This window comes from Apteryx mantelli, chromosome 21 (genome assembly GCF_036417845.1).
Source record: "Apteryx mantelli isolate bAptMan1 chromosome 21, bAptMan1.hap1, whole genome shotgun sequence".
NCBI lineage: Eukaryota > Metazoa > Chordata > Aves > Apterygiformes > Apterygidae > Apteryx > Apteryx mantelli.
The window spans coordinates 9,120,145-9,138,053 of record NC_089998.1 but is presented as its reverse complement, the minus strand read 5'-3'; the positions used below and the strand labels follow the sequence as shown (position 1 = coordinate 9,138,053).

The following is a 17,909-nucleotide window of genomic DNA, read 5'->3' as shown; positions in this document are numbered from 1 at the left end:
TGTTTTATGTAAGGGTGTGTAACCGGCGGCGGCAGCGGCAGCCGGGGGACGGTGCCTGCTCCTCACGGGCGTCTCCGGGGGCCGGGAAAGGAGGGCCGCCGCCTTAGGGAAAGGGACCGGACAACGGGCAGGGAGCGAAATGCATTTCCCCGGGGTCTCCTGGGCCGCAGGGCGGCTCGCGGCTGCAGCCCCCCCCCCCCCCCCAAAGTAACGGCGGCGAGTTTCCTTCACGGAGGGACGAGGCGCTTCTGTTCCTCGCCATCCTGCCGCGCGGCGGCGGCGGCGGCCAGGCCTCGCTGGGGCCCCGCGGCGGTGCTTCCCCTGCTGCACGTGGCACCGGCTGCCCCGGGCCGCGCCGCAGGGCTGCCCCGTCCGGCGGAGCCCGAGCGGGGAGCGGGCAGCGCGGGGCTCGGTTTCCCGCCGCCGCGGAGGTAGGTGCCGCCGGCTGCGGGTGGGGCTGGGCCGGGCCGGGGGGCGCTGAGGCGAGGGCAGGGCGGCAGGGCGGCCGCGCCGGGTCCTGCCCCGGCGTATGGGGCCGCTTGCTCCGACTCTTGGGGGCACCCAGGAGCAAAGGGGCTGCGCGAGAGGCCCCTGGCCCGGAGGTGCCGCCGGGCGCTCGGGTGGTCGGTAGAGCCGGGGCCGAGCCCGGCCCGCGGCTTCCTGACAGGGAAGGGCGAACGGGTCGCGGCTGCGTCTCCTCAAGGCTGGGGCACGGCAGGCAGCAGCGAGCTGGGCTGGCGGAGGCCCGCGGCGGCTCGGCCTCGCCGGCGGCGACTCTCCCCCGCGCGGGCTCGGCTCCTCCGGCCCCGGGGGAGGCTGTGATTTCGGGGGATGCAAACGCCGCTGTGACTGACACCGGCTGGAGGAGAGCGGACGGGGGAGGGAGGTTCTGGAGCACAAAAAAAGGAGCCCTCCCCCCCTTTAAAAGCAAAGTTTCAAGGCTTTTTTTTAGTCCTCCTGGCAGGTGCGAGACACACGCAAATGCAAATCCTTTCCTGGGAGCTGCAAGGACCTAGAGGGGTCACCTGCTGTGAGGGAAATGAAGGCAGGGACAGGGAAAGGGGCTGAGCAATGCCCTAGCGTGGCGGAACGGGGAGCACGGATCAGGCCTCCGTGCTGCCACTCGTGGGCACAGCGGACAGGGCAGGCCTGAGTTTTAGCAGGGAGACCACCTCCACAACTTCCAGCGGAGGAAAGCCCTTAAACTCGAGCAGGAGGAAAAAGCAGGGGGCTGGGACCTTTGCCAGGTGTCCTGCAAGCAGTCAAGCTTCAGGTGCCCCTGGGGTCAGGGCTGCGATGACGAGGAGGCTGCAGCCCACCTCTGGATCCCCCATGGAAAAGCTGTTTCAGGGAGCGGCTATTGCAGGCACCAGTTTAATGATTTGCAGACCTCTGCGCAAGCCCCGGCAGGCTCAGCGACTCTGTGCTCCCCGGCACGGCCCGCCTGCAGCGTGCCCAGCGCCGTGCACCCTTTTGCACCAGATCTGACCCTTCCTCCCACCCCACTTTCTGCCTCTCTAATGCTTTATTTTTCACCTGCACTGTGGAGACTGCAAAAACCAGAACTAAGGGCTTGTGAAGCCAGGAGTGGCCTGTGCTGCCACAGCAGGCAGGGCAGAGGTGGAAAGTGTGTGCATATCCCGGAGGTTTGAGAGCCATCGGCTCTTCCTGGGCCAGTTTGTGCATGTGGATCCTGCGTGGTTGCGGGTCTGCCTCGATTGCTCATTTTTGTCTTGCAGAATAGGTCGGGGTTGGTTAGGCTCCAGGGCCTGCTCACCTGCCTTACTTTTAAGGCTCAGGGCGAAGAGAGGCAGGAGCTGCAGAGGGCAGGATGAATTGCTGAAGCTTTGGGCCCAGAAAGCTGAAATCAGAGCAATGGGAGAAAACACGAGGACTGAAGGAGGGTTTTATTTGAAGTCGTGCTCTGGAGGGGACTCTAGGAATAGGAACAGGTGGCACGCAGTGTTAGCACCATGGTGAGGCAGGACCCGTCCGTGATTACAGCAGAGGACATGCGAAATCAGTCTGGCTCCAGAGTGAAAAAGCTGCAGCACCCTGGGGTGCCTTTTCCCATTGGGGTGCCAGACATCAGCAAGCAAAGAAAATGCAGCGATGCCTGCGTTCCCCCAGCACCCTGTCGTCCCCCATGCTGTGCAAAGTACAGGAGACTGCTCCTTTCTCAGCCCTGCTGCTGGATGTCCCCATTTCCAGCTCCGCGCTCCCCTGGGGTGGCCTGGAGACCATGCCACGTGTACCAGTCGCTGCCACCGTCACTTATTGGGGCACTTTGCAGCTGTCACCGTAGGTGCTGTCAAGGCTTCGTGATGCCGTTTGCTGGTGTTGTTAATGAGCGCTCTCTCCCATGGACTTGCTTAACAACGTGGCACAGCGCCTGCTGACAGGAGCTGAGGACCTGCCACGGCTGGAGCAGGGCTTGTTAAGCAGAGAGAAGGGCCTGCTGGGAAATTTCCATGATGAGGAATTTTTCAGGCAAAATAGAGGGCAGCATAGGGCAAAATCTCCATTTTCCACTCCATGGCTCCTTTGGTGGGGCACTAGGTTGTTTGCATCCCCTGTTTGCTTGAGTGAGTCAAGCTATTTTGGTGGCAGCAGCACCTCCCCAGCCTGCCTGTAGGTCCAGATGTAAGTGGAAACTGGGCTTCTTCTGGTTGCAGCTGGCAAGAAAACCCCTTTGTGTCAGAGGGGTTGAGAGGGATGGCTGAGCTAGCACCCAGCTGGCTTTGTGGTCAGAGATGGATTGCTTTTGAGCTGATCCTGCCTGGAAGCCAGAGCTAGCCCCTCTGAGATCTCACTAGCCTTTGATGGCCCTGTGAGACATGGGGCTGATTTCAGTCCTGTATGTTGAACGGTGTTGAGCCTGCTGAAATATTTTGTCTCTGGCTTTCACCCCCAGTTTCACACTGCACCCTGGCTCTGTAGGCATGGCCATGCAGGGGCTCGGAGGCCTCTTTGGAAAGGGAATGTGTCCTGCCTGTCTCGCACCTCCCCAGCTCCATGCAATCATCTGTAGGTTTTATACACAGCCACTTAAAGACAGTGCAACGCTGGCAGGAGGAGAGTAAAGCCCATGTCAACGTGTGCCAGATGCAGGCCTGCCCAGCTGATGCACATGTGTGGCAAGGCGGCATAGGGGTGGCTGCAAGGCAGGGGTGCTCGTTTCAGGTTGGGTGCACACCCTGCTGGGGTGCTCCCTGCAGACTCCCCCCATGAATGTGTCTGTGGGTCCTCCAGGTCCATGATTACACACCTTCCTTTTAAAAAAGGTCTCCTTAAACCATGGCAAGCTGAAGTAATGCTGTGCTGGCCATGGCACCTCCTGGTCTCACAGACTGAGTTGTAATATAGCCATTGAACCGACTTTCTGCCAAGCATGGAGCAGTCACACGTCTGTGCTCTAGAGAGCGTCACGGCGTGGGACTCCGCTGCGACCACATCTCGGTGCATGCTTGCATGCAAACGTGGCCGATGCAGGACTTCCTGCCTTGGGCCACCTCCTGGGCAAGCAGGACGGTCAGTGCCAGGAGCTGGGACGTGCAGTGTCCAGGGACACCCAGGATCACTGGGTTTAGCTCGCCAGTTCCTTGCTGCCTCCCTGGCCCCTGCAAGTTTTGGCAGCCCGGAGTGTTTCTGCAGTGCATACCGAAAGCACACGATGGCACTGCAGGAGCACAAAACCGACTAAGCCTCCTCTGCAGCTCAGTTGGATTTTTAACCCCTCCGTGGAGGCGAAGCTGCTGCAGGCACAGTGGCTTTCCAGGGGCAAGGTGCGGAAGGGAGGTGGGCGAGTGGCCGTGACGCCCAAGCGGTTTGCTGCCCCCACTGAGGGCACAGCCTGGAGCGTGAGCCGCTGGCACTTGCTACGGGAGCACCTGATCTCCTTGGGAAAGGAGGAACCGTGAGGACAGGTGGTGCCGCAACACAGGCCCGAGCACGCATTTGGGAACTGGCACTGTGGGGACCTGGGTCCGCCCAGAGACTCCCTGAGCTGGTTTCTTCCAAAATGCACAGTAGATGCTTTGCGCTGTGGCTCCTCACAGCTGTACTCGGGGTTCACTGGTCTTGGTGTGCCTCCAACCTGTCTCTGCACAGGCCCGGGCAGACCTGCAAAGGGCCTGGGCGCGCTTAGCCAGGTGGCAATACAGCTCTCGGGCTAGTTTCGGCAGCAGCATCTATAGGCACCAAATGCATCAACCTAGGGCCGCTTAGGGAAGCTGCCCTCTTCCCTAGGCTTGCTCAGACCCTACTGCTGCCGCTTTGGCTTTGCCTCCTGAGCTCCTGCAGGCAGAGAGTCTTCAAATACACACCAGTCGGAAGGAAGCCCTAGCGCAGGGCTTGCATGATAATATCCTGCTGGCAGCAACTGGGTTTTGGGAGAGAGCGAATGAATTTGTTAGTCTGCTAGTTCCTGAAGCTACTGATCCTCTGGCTGAAAACCAAGGAGAGCCATAGAGACAAACGGAAAGACTGCAACATATAGGACTTCTTTTTTTTTTTCTGGAATAATCCATGCAGGAGAGAAAGTCTCCTCAGAAATATTTGTTTATGAGAATCCTAGTATTTATCTCATCTTTGTAGAAAACTCCTACTGAACTGAAGAGGGATAAAACCAGCAAGTTCTGCCCAAAATATTGCCAGATCCTGTAGGAATCTGGCAAAGCATGGTCCCCTTGAATTATCTAGTGGGCATGAGGTGGATGGATCTGCTTTTCCTCCTCCTGTCATCCCCATAGGAAAACGTTCTCTTTAGCAATTTTCCATAAGTAGCAAGAAATATCTCCAGGAGAAAATGCACAGAATTAAGAGAGGAGATAAAAAAACAAAAAACAAAAAAACAGTCTTCCAGAAGAGGAGAGGAACTGAGGGGTTTGGGTTTGTGCAGCTCTCGTCCATCTGTCTGGATGGAGCACTCTTTGCTTGATATCTTCCTGTTTTAAATCCAGCTGATTGATTTTCTTTCTCTTTCTTCTTTCAAGCTTGTTTATTTTAATAAAGATAGATTTTTTTGGAAACTCAAAGCAAAATATTCTGCTGTCTCCACCTACCCTCCTGGCACTGAGTGCAGGTGGTTATTTCAGTGGTTATAATTTGATTTCTGCCTCTCCTGCTGGGCCGATATGAGAGAAACAATATTTAGAGTTGATTTTCCTTTATTTTTTTGGTGGAGGAAGCAAGGGAAGGCGGAGGCTAGGAGTGCTGTGGGAAGAGAGAAGAGAATCAGAGGGAATGCACTCTCATTTTCTAGGCCATTTTTTTCCCAAGTTTGCAGTCTCTGGTGGACAAAAACCCCGGTATAGCTCAACTGATCAATTGCTCTCTGAAGAATAGAAAATGGCTCATGTCTTTAGGTATTTTTATGTTATTCTTGGCCTGCCGCAGTGACTCATAGCAGCTGCTCTGTGCCAATGAGTTCAGGTTTGTAACCTATTTGAGAGGAAGAGGATTGTGATAATCTCCAGTTTGCAAGTGGGGAAACTGAGGCATGGAAATAAATGGACTGCTTTCCCTTTCAGACATGTGCACAGCCAAGGAAGGCATATAGCATAGCACTAGGGACTGATTTCCAAACCCAAGAGACCATCGGCACTCACAGTCCAGACCACATTTGCAGCAGCACTCAGATCCCGATTAAACTTCAACAAAAGTAGATATTCACCACTGCTTAGCAGCCAGCTTTTCTCCAGTGATAATACTAAGCAACAGATTTTCAAAAGAGTTTAGCTACTCCCCTGTTCTTGGAGCTTTTTAGGGAAAGCGCCTGCTTTTAGGTTTAAAAAGGAATGGCTTTTTCTTTGCCAAAAATCTAGCCCTTCATTTCTAGGCATGGAATTAAAAACATAATCATTGCTTATTTCTAGCTTCTAAATGACCAGCGTCCCTCGTAATCCTTTTGTTCCCAGTTCTGCTGGTTTCTGGGGACAGGGCTAGTGATGGTTTCTGTGCGTATCTGAAGATAATTGCTTTGCTAAATAATTTTTCCTACTTTAAAACATATATCAAGATAGTCTGTCACATAGTTTATGTTTCCTGCTGTGGAGACAAATACTTTAATTAAGAGGGAAAGGGAAAAAAAAAGTATCACACAGAAAAAGAAAAAGCTTCTGTGAAAATAAACCTGAAAGGCTTGAGAGAAGTAGAACAGGGCAGAGAGAAGTCCTTTGGCAGGCAGGAGGCACACTGCCTGGACGAGCATGCATACGTGCATGTGCTGTTGTGATTGTTTTGTTAAATGCAGAGAATCAGGTGCTGGTGAAAACCCAGAAGCGGCTCAGTTGCATTTCCATTGAGCAACCAGAAACCTTCCCCATGCAGCTGCCAACACTGACAGGGGAATTTTTCCTCCTAGCCAGCAAAGCAAAGAATAGGAGTAGGACACCCCAAAGCTGTTCCCCAAGGGCTGATCAGAATCACATCCCCTGGAAGAGGCAGTGGAGGCAGAGAACAAGGTGCCTTTATCAACCCTCCTGGCAGCCCCTGTACCCAATTGCCCTTCCCTGGCTTTAGCGTGCCCTGGGAAAAGTCCAGCAGAAATTTCCCGGTCAGAAGAAAGGAGCAAGCGCCTAGAAGTTGCACTTCAGGGCTGGCATTAACTCTAGGGACAAATGAAAGGGATGGGAAGTTGCAAGTACATGAATTGCTGCTCAGTCCTGAGGATTTGCTCCCTAGGCCTGATTGGAGGCTGACAGCATTGTGCCTAGTTTCATCTGCAAAGCGCAACAGAGCAGGAGAAGGAGACACCCCATTTTTAACTGAAAGCCCAGTGTGAGTCTGCAAGGTTTGTCTGCAAGGAAAGAGAGTAAGAGAGCTCCTCTCTTCCTTGTATTTCTAAGCAAAGGCACCCAGCCTGAGAAGGACACACACACTCAGCCCACTTGTGGCTCCATGCCTGGAGTGGGCCTGCAGCCAGAGCCTTCCTAAACCGCTGTCTTAAGATCTTCCTGGAAAACAGTCCCCATTCCTTTTCCTGAAGCCCACACAGAAAAACCCTCTCCTTTCCCATAGCACATCAGACTAATCAGGACCTCCCTTTTAATGCCAGCCCTAATGCACCACAGGTGCTGCCCTTAGCTGGGTGATCACCTGAGCTCCGTGGCATGGCCCAGGTGAGCTGCAGACACCAGCCGGGGGTTTCAGGGGGCAACCTTGCTTCAGCTGTGTGGCAGTGAGCAAGAAGATCTGCTTGGATGAATTAATTAACCTTGCAAAGGTAAAGTTTCAGGCCAGAGGACAGGGGGAAGGAGGAAGGGAGTGGACTGAAAGCACCACAGAGCACTTTCCCCAGCTGAGCAGGGATTTGTATCCCCTGCTCATAGAGGATAATTAGATGATTGCCATCAGATGGGTAAGCTGAGCTCTTACTTTCTGCACCATCCCTTCAAGAGAGGAGGATATTATTCCTGTTTTTTACTATCCTGAGCCAGCAATTGTCTATGTGAGCTGTGGCACTGTCCCTATATAATTAAGGCTGTCAATCAAACTCAGGCACCTAAACACTACAAACTCCCTGGCTTGTGAGGATTTATCACAGGACTTTATTGCTTTGCAGGCAAACCAGTGCTTTGTGGACTTTCTTTTCTGTTGTCAGAGGAACAAACTGTAAGGCCTTAGGAAGGGAATGTCCCTGTGAAAGATGTCTCTGGTGCTTAGTGGGATTGCTAGCTGTGCCCACAGCATCCTGCGCAGGCAGGTGGCAGTGAGCCCAGTGCTGGACACTTGCTGATGCTGAGTTGGGGTGGGGTAGCTGTGGTTAGTGCACCTCCAATCCTGATCACTGTGGTTGGTTCAGAGCTTGCTTCTGGGGCTTGGAGCATGGGGAGGTTTTCCTGTGGTGACCTGCAGAAGATGACCTGGACATCTGTTTCACGAGGGGTGTTCCAGTTTATCTGCTGCTGTGACTGGCAGGAGCACCCAGCAAAATGATGAATGAAGGACTTGCCTCAACGCGGCCATTCTTCTCTTTGCACGGGGGTCTCAGTGGGCTGGCAGGCAGTGTGGTAGGTACCAGGGCTATATGGACTGAGGCATGGTGCCTGGAAGGCTAGGCTTATGGGCCAGCCAGTCAGCCTGTGTCTGAGAAATCTCTGGGCAAAAGCCTTATGGCACAACTCCTTATCACCCCTGTTTTGACTGATGAATAGTCTCTGTTTTTTTGCAGAATGTGCATGAAGACAGCATGAATGCCAGATCTCTAGTGGGGAAACTCTCCTTGGCTTTTTTCCAGTGGAAAAACCTGGTGATCTTGCTGTTTGTGGGTAAGAAAACTTCAATCCATGCTGAGCCCTAGGACCTTGCTGTGCTAGGAGCTGTACAGAGGGAGAAGCCCCTCCAGGCCCCAGTATCTTCACTGGGGACCCCCCCCCCAAAAAAATGGAAGATGATGGAAGAGTGGAGGGAGGAGATGTGTTTCCATAAATCAGACATGCACAGCCCTAGGTGTCCCTAAAGACTGAGATGAGGGGCATTTGTGAACTCTTATGTGTTCCCGACAAGAAAAGGTGGTTGAGAAGGGGCCGTTTCCCTCTTGCTTCCCCCGGTTTATGCTAGTGTGCCTGGTGTGAGTGTGAGCTGGGCCCACCGATGCAAGAACGGCAGCAGGCTGGCTCCTCGGCCCTTTGCCATTGCACCAAGAGCTGGCACCAGTCATTCTCATTTCCAGGGAGGATCAGCAACCAGACTAGAGGCCCAGATCACAGTGCCCTCCTTTAGCTGTGTGTCTCTCCGCTGGTTGTGTTTTCCAAATGCTGAGCCTCATCCTGCAAACAGTCCCACCACAGGCAGCTTCCCCTGTGTGGGGTTGTTCTGTTCTCCTGTGGATCCGCTCCTGGCACAGGCATTGCTCTTGCATTTGTCATTAATAAAACCGAACTTCTCCAGAGAGGCTTTAGCTGTGCCTGTTTAGGGTATATTTTTAGAAAATTAAGTCATCTTGGATGTCTTTGGGGGCATGGAGAGAACAAAAGTGTCTAAAAGGTAACTTTTTTCCAAAGTGTAAAAATCTCTTTACTGTTTTGCACAACTGTAAAACAACCAAGTGGTGATTCCCTGAGTTCTCCCCTACATCCCCCTGCAAATGCTATCTCTGTAGCAAGGACGTTAAGGAGATATTTGCAGAGTAACTATTTTCAAAAGTGTTCATACTTGAAAACACCAGTTCAAGGCCTGCATCCGCAATGGTGTATGTGCACAGGGCTGTGGGAGGCTAGAACAGGGTTAACCTGCTTCTGTGTGTGTATGTGATACACAAATTAAATTCCTCTGTGTGGGGGGAGGTCTAGCAGTCACCCTCTGATAAATGCCGCTGTGCTTTTTGCAGGATTAAGGTCCAAAGGTGGGTGTTTACCTATGTTGTGTGTATGTGTGTAGCAACCCAGCACTAATTGGCCTGATGAAAGCCTTTGTGTGGTGAGTGTAGGAGGTCCCGGAGAGACCACTGATACAATACCTGTATGAGTGTATGTAACTGCTTGTGAACTCCCTCCAGAAAGAAAACCAATTCTAATTTCATACCATCATTAGAAAGGCTGATTGTTTGTCGCAGAAAAAACTCTCTGCTGCTTAATGACCAAGATGCAACCGTTGTCATTTTCATAAAAAAGAAAGAGCCATCATGGTGCACAGTAATGTAATGACTATTCTGTGGTACAATATGGGAAGCACTGAGAAAAGTCAAATTAAAAATCTTTATCTCCAATCAGAACAATCTCTTTACTAATGTTTAAAGGCCCCAAATAAAAAGCAAAACTAACACTGGAAAATCCATATCCTCCTGTCCTCCATTTGGCATGAGCACACAGGCAGCTCTGTAAAGCCAGCGGGAGGAATGGGCACAGTGGCCAGCTGGCTGAAGTGACAGAGAGCTGAGCCTTTTGTAAATGAAAGCTCCCCATGGGTCACAGAGGAAATCCTGCCCTTTCTCCCAAGTCAAAGGTCTTCCTTAGGTCTGCAACAGTGTGTGTCTGGGTGTCAATTCCCTCATATTTCGTGGCCTGCAGAAAGCCTTGCAGTTGTGTTCTCCCACAGATGCCCTGAGTTTTTGATCATGCACATGCTCAGGTATCCTGAGCTCCTCTTCTCTCTGTGGTTCCCTGCTAGGCCCATGACCTCGGCAGACGAGGGCAGTAACCTGCTGACAGAGCTCCTTGTGGACCTTTGATTTAATCTCTGCTGCCCCATGCGTCTGGAACGCAGGATGGTGTATTTACTAGGGTTCATTACCAGAAGGCCTCATTTAATTCTGGCTAGCAAGGGGCTAATTCAAATACAGCCACTTGGAGGCTCCTATACTCTGGAACAGGGTCTGCTGGTCTTCAGGTCTGATGGCTGGAGAGGCTCCAGTGATGCTGTCTGGGGGGAGAGATTCTGTGGGCTGTGCAGTGGGGCGGTTCTAGCTGTAGTGATGTTGCTGTGCAACTGCGTGGCCTGTTTCAGCCTCTCCATTGCCTTCAGCAGGTCTGTATGTGCAGAGCCTATACTACTCTGTGATGAAGTCACGTGAAAGTCAGGCAGAGTAAGTTATCTTTTCTTCTTCCCTTTTCTGACCTCAGTGCTACTATGGTCTGGGCAAGTGGTAGGGCACATGGAGGAGGAACAATTTGTTATTGTGGAAAGAAAAGGCAACCCTTCTTCCAAGGTGACACAGTAAGATCTGGATGAGAAACAGCTCCCCCAATATGGTATGAATCCTTGGGGACTTGGAGGACTGTGTTCTGCCTAGCAGTGACTTGAGGGCAGGGCAGACAGAACTTGCAGGATGAAACAGCAGTGATGAAACTGGTGATGTCTTAGCTAGACTATAGTAGAGACCACTGTCAGAGTGTCTTGTGGACATCCCGCAGTGCTCTTCATTGTATGTCCCTATCTGGAGGCATGAGCATGGGTCACCTGAGGCCACTGATTTTCTAAAATTTGACGGGTCAAGACCCTGCACAGCTTGACCTAACTTTGATGTTGGCTCTCCAGAGATCTCTTTCCACCTAAATTACTCAATGATTCTGCTGAGCAGATATGGAGCTCTTTACATGTTCTTTGGAGGGGCCCTGTTCATGGACAGATGTGGTCAGGAGCTCAAATCCCTCCTACATCCTGGCATCCTGGACTGCTTTCAAAGACCTCCTGAAGAAGAGATGGTTGGAAATGAGCTCTGTTTCTTTCACAGGAAGCGCCTTGGTGCTTGCAGGAAACGCTTTGTGTGGAGAAAACCTTTTCTTGGAAGGTTTGTCAATTATGTTTTTTGTCTGGGGAATTTTGGTCAGAGATGACTGAGTGCTCAGTGGCTGCTGATGGGTGGAGACTGTCAGTCTGGAGTTTATGCGCAGATATGCAGGAAAGGAAACAGCTAGTTTGAGCTGTTGCACAATAGCATCTTAGCTCCATTACAAGTGAGTCAGCAAGTCAGCAGAATGGTGCAATACAGATGCATATGTAAAATGTCCTCTGAAGGGCAATCAGAGAGGAAGAGATGCACTGTAGAACTGGTCAGCGCACAGTGAGGGGTGAACTTTGTCATGAAGTGAATGAATAAATGAAAGTGGAACATAACTGGAATTGTATGCCATTACTGCTGCTCAGAAGGTGGGTTAGAAACAGTGAGCAATAAGAATTATGTTTAAAAGATGTGGGTCATTTCTGGGAAGTGTTTCAGGATAGCTCAGTAACTTTCCAAAGCCCTTCATCATTCAGCCTGCTTCAGATGTCTTAGTCCTTGTGTCTGGTACTGCTGTGACTGCTCCACTCTTCCCTGAACTGCTGGCACTCTGAATCTCTCTTGACAGGTTTGAACCTCACTGGAAGCCTTTCCTGACCAGCAAATCCTTATACTCGCTTATGGACAGGCCTTTTAGAAGAGAGCTTGAAAAAGTTCTGTGGTTCCATAAACTTCCTTTTGGGCTACAGAGTTCAGGTATTGCAGCGCTCTGCCCTCAGTGTTGTAATGTTGTGGACGGACACTGTGCAACTGAAGAGCCTCTTCCTGATGCAGCTTCCATGAGTGCTGCAGAGGAAAGGGAAATCTATCTGGGCACCAGGGTTCATTGAGAGGGGCTAGGTTGAATGGTTGGGATGCTTTTGAGGAAAGGTCATAGTCCCTGATGGTGATAATGGAGGAAGGGGATAGTGCTTTAACTCCGACTTCTAGCTGTGCCAAGAGGGATGGAAAGAGAAAGGTTGACAGAAATGCTCTTATGGATGGAGTAAGACCCATTGCAGAAGTTAACAAACATCAACTGAGAGGGAATAACTGATTGGATTGGTACCCCTTGCTGTTTTCAATGTGAGGTAATACAGACCAAGTTCAAGTGCTCATAGTGCTGGTCTGAGGTAACCTGTTTGTTTTTGCATTGAAATAGACTGGGCAAATTCAGTTGAGGAACTACTGCATGTGGTAACTTCTGACAAAGCAGGGTGGTAACCAGCTTTTTAAACTGAAGATACACCTCAGTGTGCAAATTGATCAGCTTTGCGGTGCTTCTTCCACGGGGCAGTATCAGTGCCTTTTGTTCCTGAATCGTTCCTCTTGGGGACCTTATTATTTGTGCAGCATCCAAAATGAGTGGAGAAGAGCTAGCCTAAATGGTATCCCTGCCTCCCATGCGTGCAGAGCATGCCCTTTACGTGGAAAAAGGCCTCAGTATTGACAGTGTTGGGTGGATCGCTGTGACAAGAACAGTGTTTGAGGTTCTCTCATGTAAAGTGCCCTGGCACTTTATGGAAGGGTGAAACCTGGCTCTTCAGAGCCTAACGAAGAGAAGAGCTCTCCTGTTGGCACTGGTGGGGCCACTTTTTTCCCCTGAAGATAACTCTTCAACTACTTCTTGTCTTTCAGTTCTGTCTGCTTTTGCCACATTGCAGCTTCTTCCACAGCAGGAGTTGCCTGAATCCTTTGAGCGGTACGGAGACTGGGCTGGGGCTGGGTGCTGGGGGAGCAGGAGCGTGAGGGAAGTGGTAGGTGGTCTGAGAGCCCTGGTTTCTGAAGCTTTTCAAAGTTTTCTCTCTTATTCCTCAATTTCACAGCCCTTTCTGCCTCTCACTCCTTCTGACCCTCCCCATCTCTCTCAGTGGGTTTCTCTTTCTTTCCTTTTTAAATGTGCCCTTTCAAGCAGCTCTCATACTGATGAACTTAAGCTGCTAGATCCACACTTCCTCCCTTTAACTTCTGTCATGCCGTGGTCTCTGTTCTCAGTGTTGCCCTATCCCATCCATTTTCTCTTGCTCTAACTCCATCACAAATGTGGCAGTCCAGGGCCTGAAAAGTTATATGCATCCTTATGTTCTGCCTGCCTACATTCAGAGAGAGCAGGAAGTGAAATATACTGTCTGCTGCAGCTACTGGAAAACTTTTGAGTTTGGAAACGCTCTTCTTTCCTGTCATAAGCGCACATTAGATGAAATTTTCTGTGGCCTCTTGTTCTCTCTCTTCCCAGTATACTGTGTGCCTCAAGCAGAGGTTCTCCCTCCAAGTTAAGAACTGCTGGTCTACTGGGCATCCCTACTTGACTTTCCATTTCCTCTGTGTCTTGTGTCCTCCCTCTCCTCTAGCTGACTAGAGGTCCCACTTAATTTTGCCAGCATGTTGATGACACTCCATTGCCTTATGCTCACTAAGTCACACCTCTGTGTGGCTGGGACACAGCCAGAATCCTACTAGTCAGGGCTTCTCTGCTCTGATGCCACCTAGGGAGTTACTTGAGGGCACCAGACAAGGCTCAGGGATGCTCCTCAAACCTGGTGGAGAAACTTATCGGTGAAGGACTTAACCTCTTGGAATCTATTCTTTTGCCAGCTTATGGTGCCAAAGGTGTATTGTGGTCGGCAATGGTTATTCCATCCATGGCCAACGCTTTGGGAAAATGATTGACTCTCACCATGTTATCATAAGGTACTGAATTCTTACTAGAACCTAACATTTAGACAGAGACTGAGGAGTGATAATGTGCATGTGTCTTTCTTGCCTGGCAAACATAACATCTAGGATCCATCAGGTCAGGTAATCTAATGACTTTCTTGCAGTTCATGGCCAGTCACTGCAGGAGTTAGAATTTACAGCATACTCATTCGCAGATATGTTCCCTGGGGCCTGGATAGCCAGCTTCAGTGGCCCAGTCAATGAGGTAGCAAGCAATCCCAATGTTACAGGATGGGTTTGGGCCTTGACAATGCCAAATCTTTGATTGCAGTGCAACCTTATATGCATTTTTACTCTCACTTAGGAAAGTCATTTAATTTCTGTGTGCCTCAGTTCCCTGTATGAAAAATGGCAGTTTTCTGCCATCACCGCCTGCCTTTTTTTTAAGGGGAGGAAGTATTCCTACATCTGTGTGAGGTACCCAGTTCTGTGGAACCAGGTCGTAAGGTTGGATCATAATGTGTATCCGTTCCCTCATGTGAGTTCACATGGCCCATCTTGCATTTAACAGCACACAGCTGCTTCCGTGGTTGGAAATAGGTGATATTGAAACTGCTCCAGGGACAAATCCTGCTGTTCTGGCTTTGATTCTCAGATTAAATGATGCTCCAGTAAAAGAGCACAAGAAAGATGTGGGTGAGAGAACCAGCATCCGTCTCTTCTTCCCTGAATCGGCTCTGCCCAACCCTCTGGAAAACAATGACAATGAGACACTGATGGTGTTTGTCCCATTCAAGCCACTGGATTTCCTCTGGCTGAGGGAGGTATTGCTGAAAACAAGGAATAAGGTGAGATGTCTTTAATGAGGGATGGTTGAAACCAAGTTATCTGGAATGACATGTTCCATTGCTCTAATAATCATGTATCCTTCAAATATTTAATGAGCTGCACAATGGACCTGAGACTTTATTTTTCCACTAATTAGAAACACCCCAGTCTCAGCCACATTGCAGATAGGTGCATTGGCACGAGTGGAAGAGACCTGGAGTTTCTTTGCTCCGCCAGACTGTCAGTCCTTCTGAGCACCCAGGCAGAGCAATAGATTGCAGCTAAATCAGGGATCTTTATCATGGCACTGTCTTGTGTGCATGGGCATGCCTTGAATATCTCTCTTTCTCTTTGCCTTTCCCTACAGACAAAGGCGGGGTTTTGGCGCCAGCCCCCTTGGGAATGGAATGGGAATGTCTCTCACCTACGTATTCTCAACCCATATGTCACCTATGAAGCAACGTACAAACTCCTGCAGTTGAAAACGTGGAGTAGGGTATGATATCACACTGGAAAGCAGACAGACAACCATCAGTATTCTGTGTCTTCTCTAATACCTTACTGCTTGAGTGCCACACAGGGCAGAAATCTTGGACAGCAGAGATGGGGAAAGAAAACAGGCCCATTGATTAGATTAGCGAGTCCCTTCCCGAGTAAATGCAGTCTTTCCCTACAGCATGGTATTACAAGTTTTGATCGCTGCTCCTACCAAAAAAACACAAGACTTTTCTGACCTGTCACAACACTGCAGTGTTATTCCTGCTTAGTGCACCATTCCTGTCAGTCTGCCCCATGACTCTTTGCCATTCTGCATTCAAATCACTTTTTAGAGTTACACTTCTGTCCAGAGTTCTAGGCATCACACAGCCTGGTTCCCTGTTGTGACAAGCAGCTTTGTCAAATAAGCCCTTTCACGTATGTTCCTAGACTTTCCCTGTCTATAGACCATTACTGAATTAGCTAGTGTAAAATGAGAGGAATTTTGGTTGGCATTCCTTAAAACACTCAAGTCTAACAGAATTCTGGCCTAAGGCTAGCTTTTATGCCCACTGCTTCTGGAACACAAATTTCCCATTCGCTACATGGTGGAGGATATTAATGAATGTAATGATACTTTGTCTTTGGTCCTGACAAACTTTGTGATGGTGCTGTGCAATCTTTAACTTTAAGCCTGCCGGGCGCCACCAGGACATTTCAAATCTGCAGCAAATCCAAGAGAAGCTTGAAGGCCTGGTGTGGCAAAATAACCTTTTCCAAGGTCATGCAGTAACTCTTGGCCTGGGCCGAGACTATATGCCAAGTCTCCTGACTGCTGAAGAAATGCTGTTAAAAAGCACATTTCTCTGCTAAAATGCTTGAAAGGTGCTAAGTGGGGCAATCCAGGTGGGGAGTGTTAAGTGCTCAGTTAGGCTTGGGGGACCAAGAGCATTTTCAACTGCTCTGTGAGTGTGGTTACTGTTCTGCTCAGTCACAAAGCTTTTAATGCAGTGTGTGAGTTTGTACATGGACATGTTAGCTTTACATGAACAAAGAGCATTTTTGTAACACGTAGGCCAGGGACAGGCATTTAATGCTTAGCTTAGAGATAAGGCACCACATGAAGGCCTCCAGTAGAGAATACACTTAAAGAGGCACATGAAAAAGAAAGAGATGCAGAAACCTTGTACAGGCTCCATCAGGGATGTGGCTTTGTCAAAAAGTGTGCTGATTCCCTCCATACGAAACCTTTTGGTTTCCATGGAATGCTGTGTTTTAGCATCACAGAGGTCACATTCTCCTGGACCCTCCTTTTCTGCATCACCTTCCTATAAGATGATGATTGCTTGACTTCTGGGAACACTGTCCAGGCATCTGTCCTGTTTTATTTATGTATTTTTTTTCTGCGTGGAGTGGAGGAAGCTACTGGTCCCAGCTGGTTGCTGATGTCAGTATTGTCAAAGTAGGAGTCTGAAATGCTAAACAGCTGTTCTCTCTTTTCTCTTCCCAGAGATATGCCACCACGGGAATCATTGCTTTGAACCTAGCCCTCCATATGTGCCAAGAGGTCAACATTGCAGGCTTTGGTTACCCTGGCAACCATGACAATGCTACGCCAATACATTATTACAATACGGGTCGCTCACGGGAAAAAGAGGTAGTAAATGCATCCTCTTCAAACGAAGGTGTTCTTCATAGTGCAACTTAGTGGACAAAGCTAGGACTCAGATAGCTGTGAGCTCTGGTAGCTATCACCAGCATTACCCATGGTAATTCTTGTTGGGACATGCCAGGAGAAGGAGTGCTTTGTTCCCAGAAAGGACCTTGAGCACAGATACGGGCTCATTCAGTGTGCCTTTTACCTGTCCTTGTTTGGTGACGTGGGTCCTGCCCAGCCCTATCAGTGGAAGTCCTGCTTGGGGCTGCAGAGGAAGCTGGGTCAGAGGGGATCCAGGGCATTTTGGGGAGCATTTGGGGCACTGTAAGAAATAATCTGTAACTCTGGCTCTCTTGTCTCTGCAGCTGATTCAGCACAACCTAACTGCTGAGAGGAACTGGCTGCTGAAAATGATCAAGCAGGGGGTGATTGCTGACATAACCAACCCTTCCTTCCAGGCCCAGAACCACTGAGTTGCTGCTTGTTGTCCTCCTGCAGACACCGCTGGTGGTCCCAGCTGGGCTTTGCCCTTGTTCCAGGTTGTTTTGAGCAGAAACATCCTGTTCCATGTGGGGTGGGAGATGAATTTTGGGATTCAGAGCACTTGTCCTTTCTACTGCTGGCCTCCAGCTTTCGCCACTGCCTGCCATGGTGGAGGATGAAGTGTGTCATACAATGCTTCTGCCTTGGGTGATCCCCTCCTGTTTTGGAAATGGCCATTCTTTGCTCACTGGTTATTTGTATAAAGCACCGAACTGGGATGCTAAGCCGGTCCCCAGCCCCTGGGTAAGGGAGGAGGGTGACAGTGTTTTGTGTGCCTTGAGATTTCAAACTCCTTCCTAAGCAGATTGGAGTGAGAGGCAGACCCAGCAGTTTGGAAAAGGACTGTGCTGAACACTCAGAGATTCAGAATCTTACTAATTGTTGGGAAATGTTAATGTCTGCAGGAACCACTAAGAAAGTGGGATTTTTTCATTGTTCTGTTTGAGAATAAAAATGCTTCTGATTTCGAGGAGTGTCTCTGGTTGGCACTGTCTTGTGTGAGGAGGATTTCTGGTGGGGACAGGTGAGAATTACATCAGCATCGCC

General features: G+C 50.1%; 1 protein-coding gene across 1 annotated transcript; it reads left to right on the top strand.

Moving 5' to 3' along the window:
- The first annotated feature begins 348 nt into the window (after positions 1-348).
- Positions 349-17,832, top strand: LOC106499943 (CMP-N-acetylneuraminate-beta-galactosamide-alpha-2,3-sialyltransferase 4). The gene is made up of 11 exons (XM_067309003.1): positions 349-431; positions 8,174-8,270; positions 10,468-10,525; positions 11,174-11,230; positions 11,790-11,917; positions 12,839-12,902; positions 13,796-13,891; positions 14,514-14,706; positions 15,054-15,182; positions 16,674-16,820; positions 17,186-17,832. Exons 2-11 carry the CDS (start codon positions 8,192-8,194, stop codon positions 17,291-17,293), a joined length of 1,059 nt encoding a protein of 352 aa, XP_067165104.1. The 5' UTR covers positions 349-431; positions 8,174-8,191; the 3' UTR covers positions 17,294-17,832.
- The last annotated feature ends 77 nt before the right edge of the window (positions 17,833-17,909 follow it).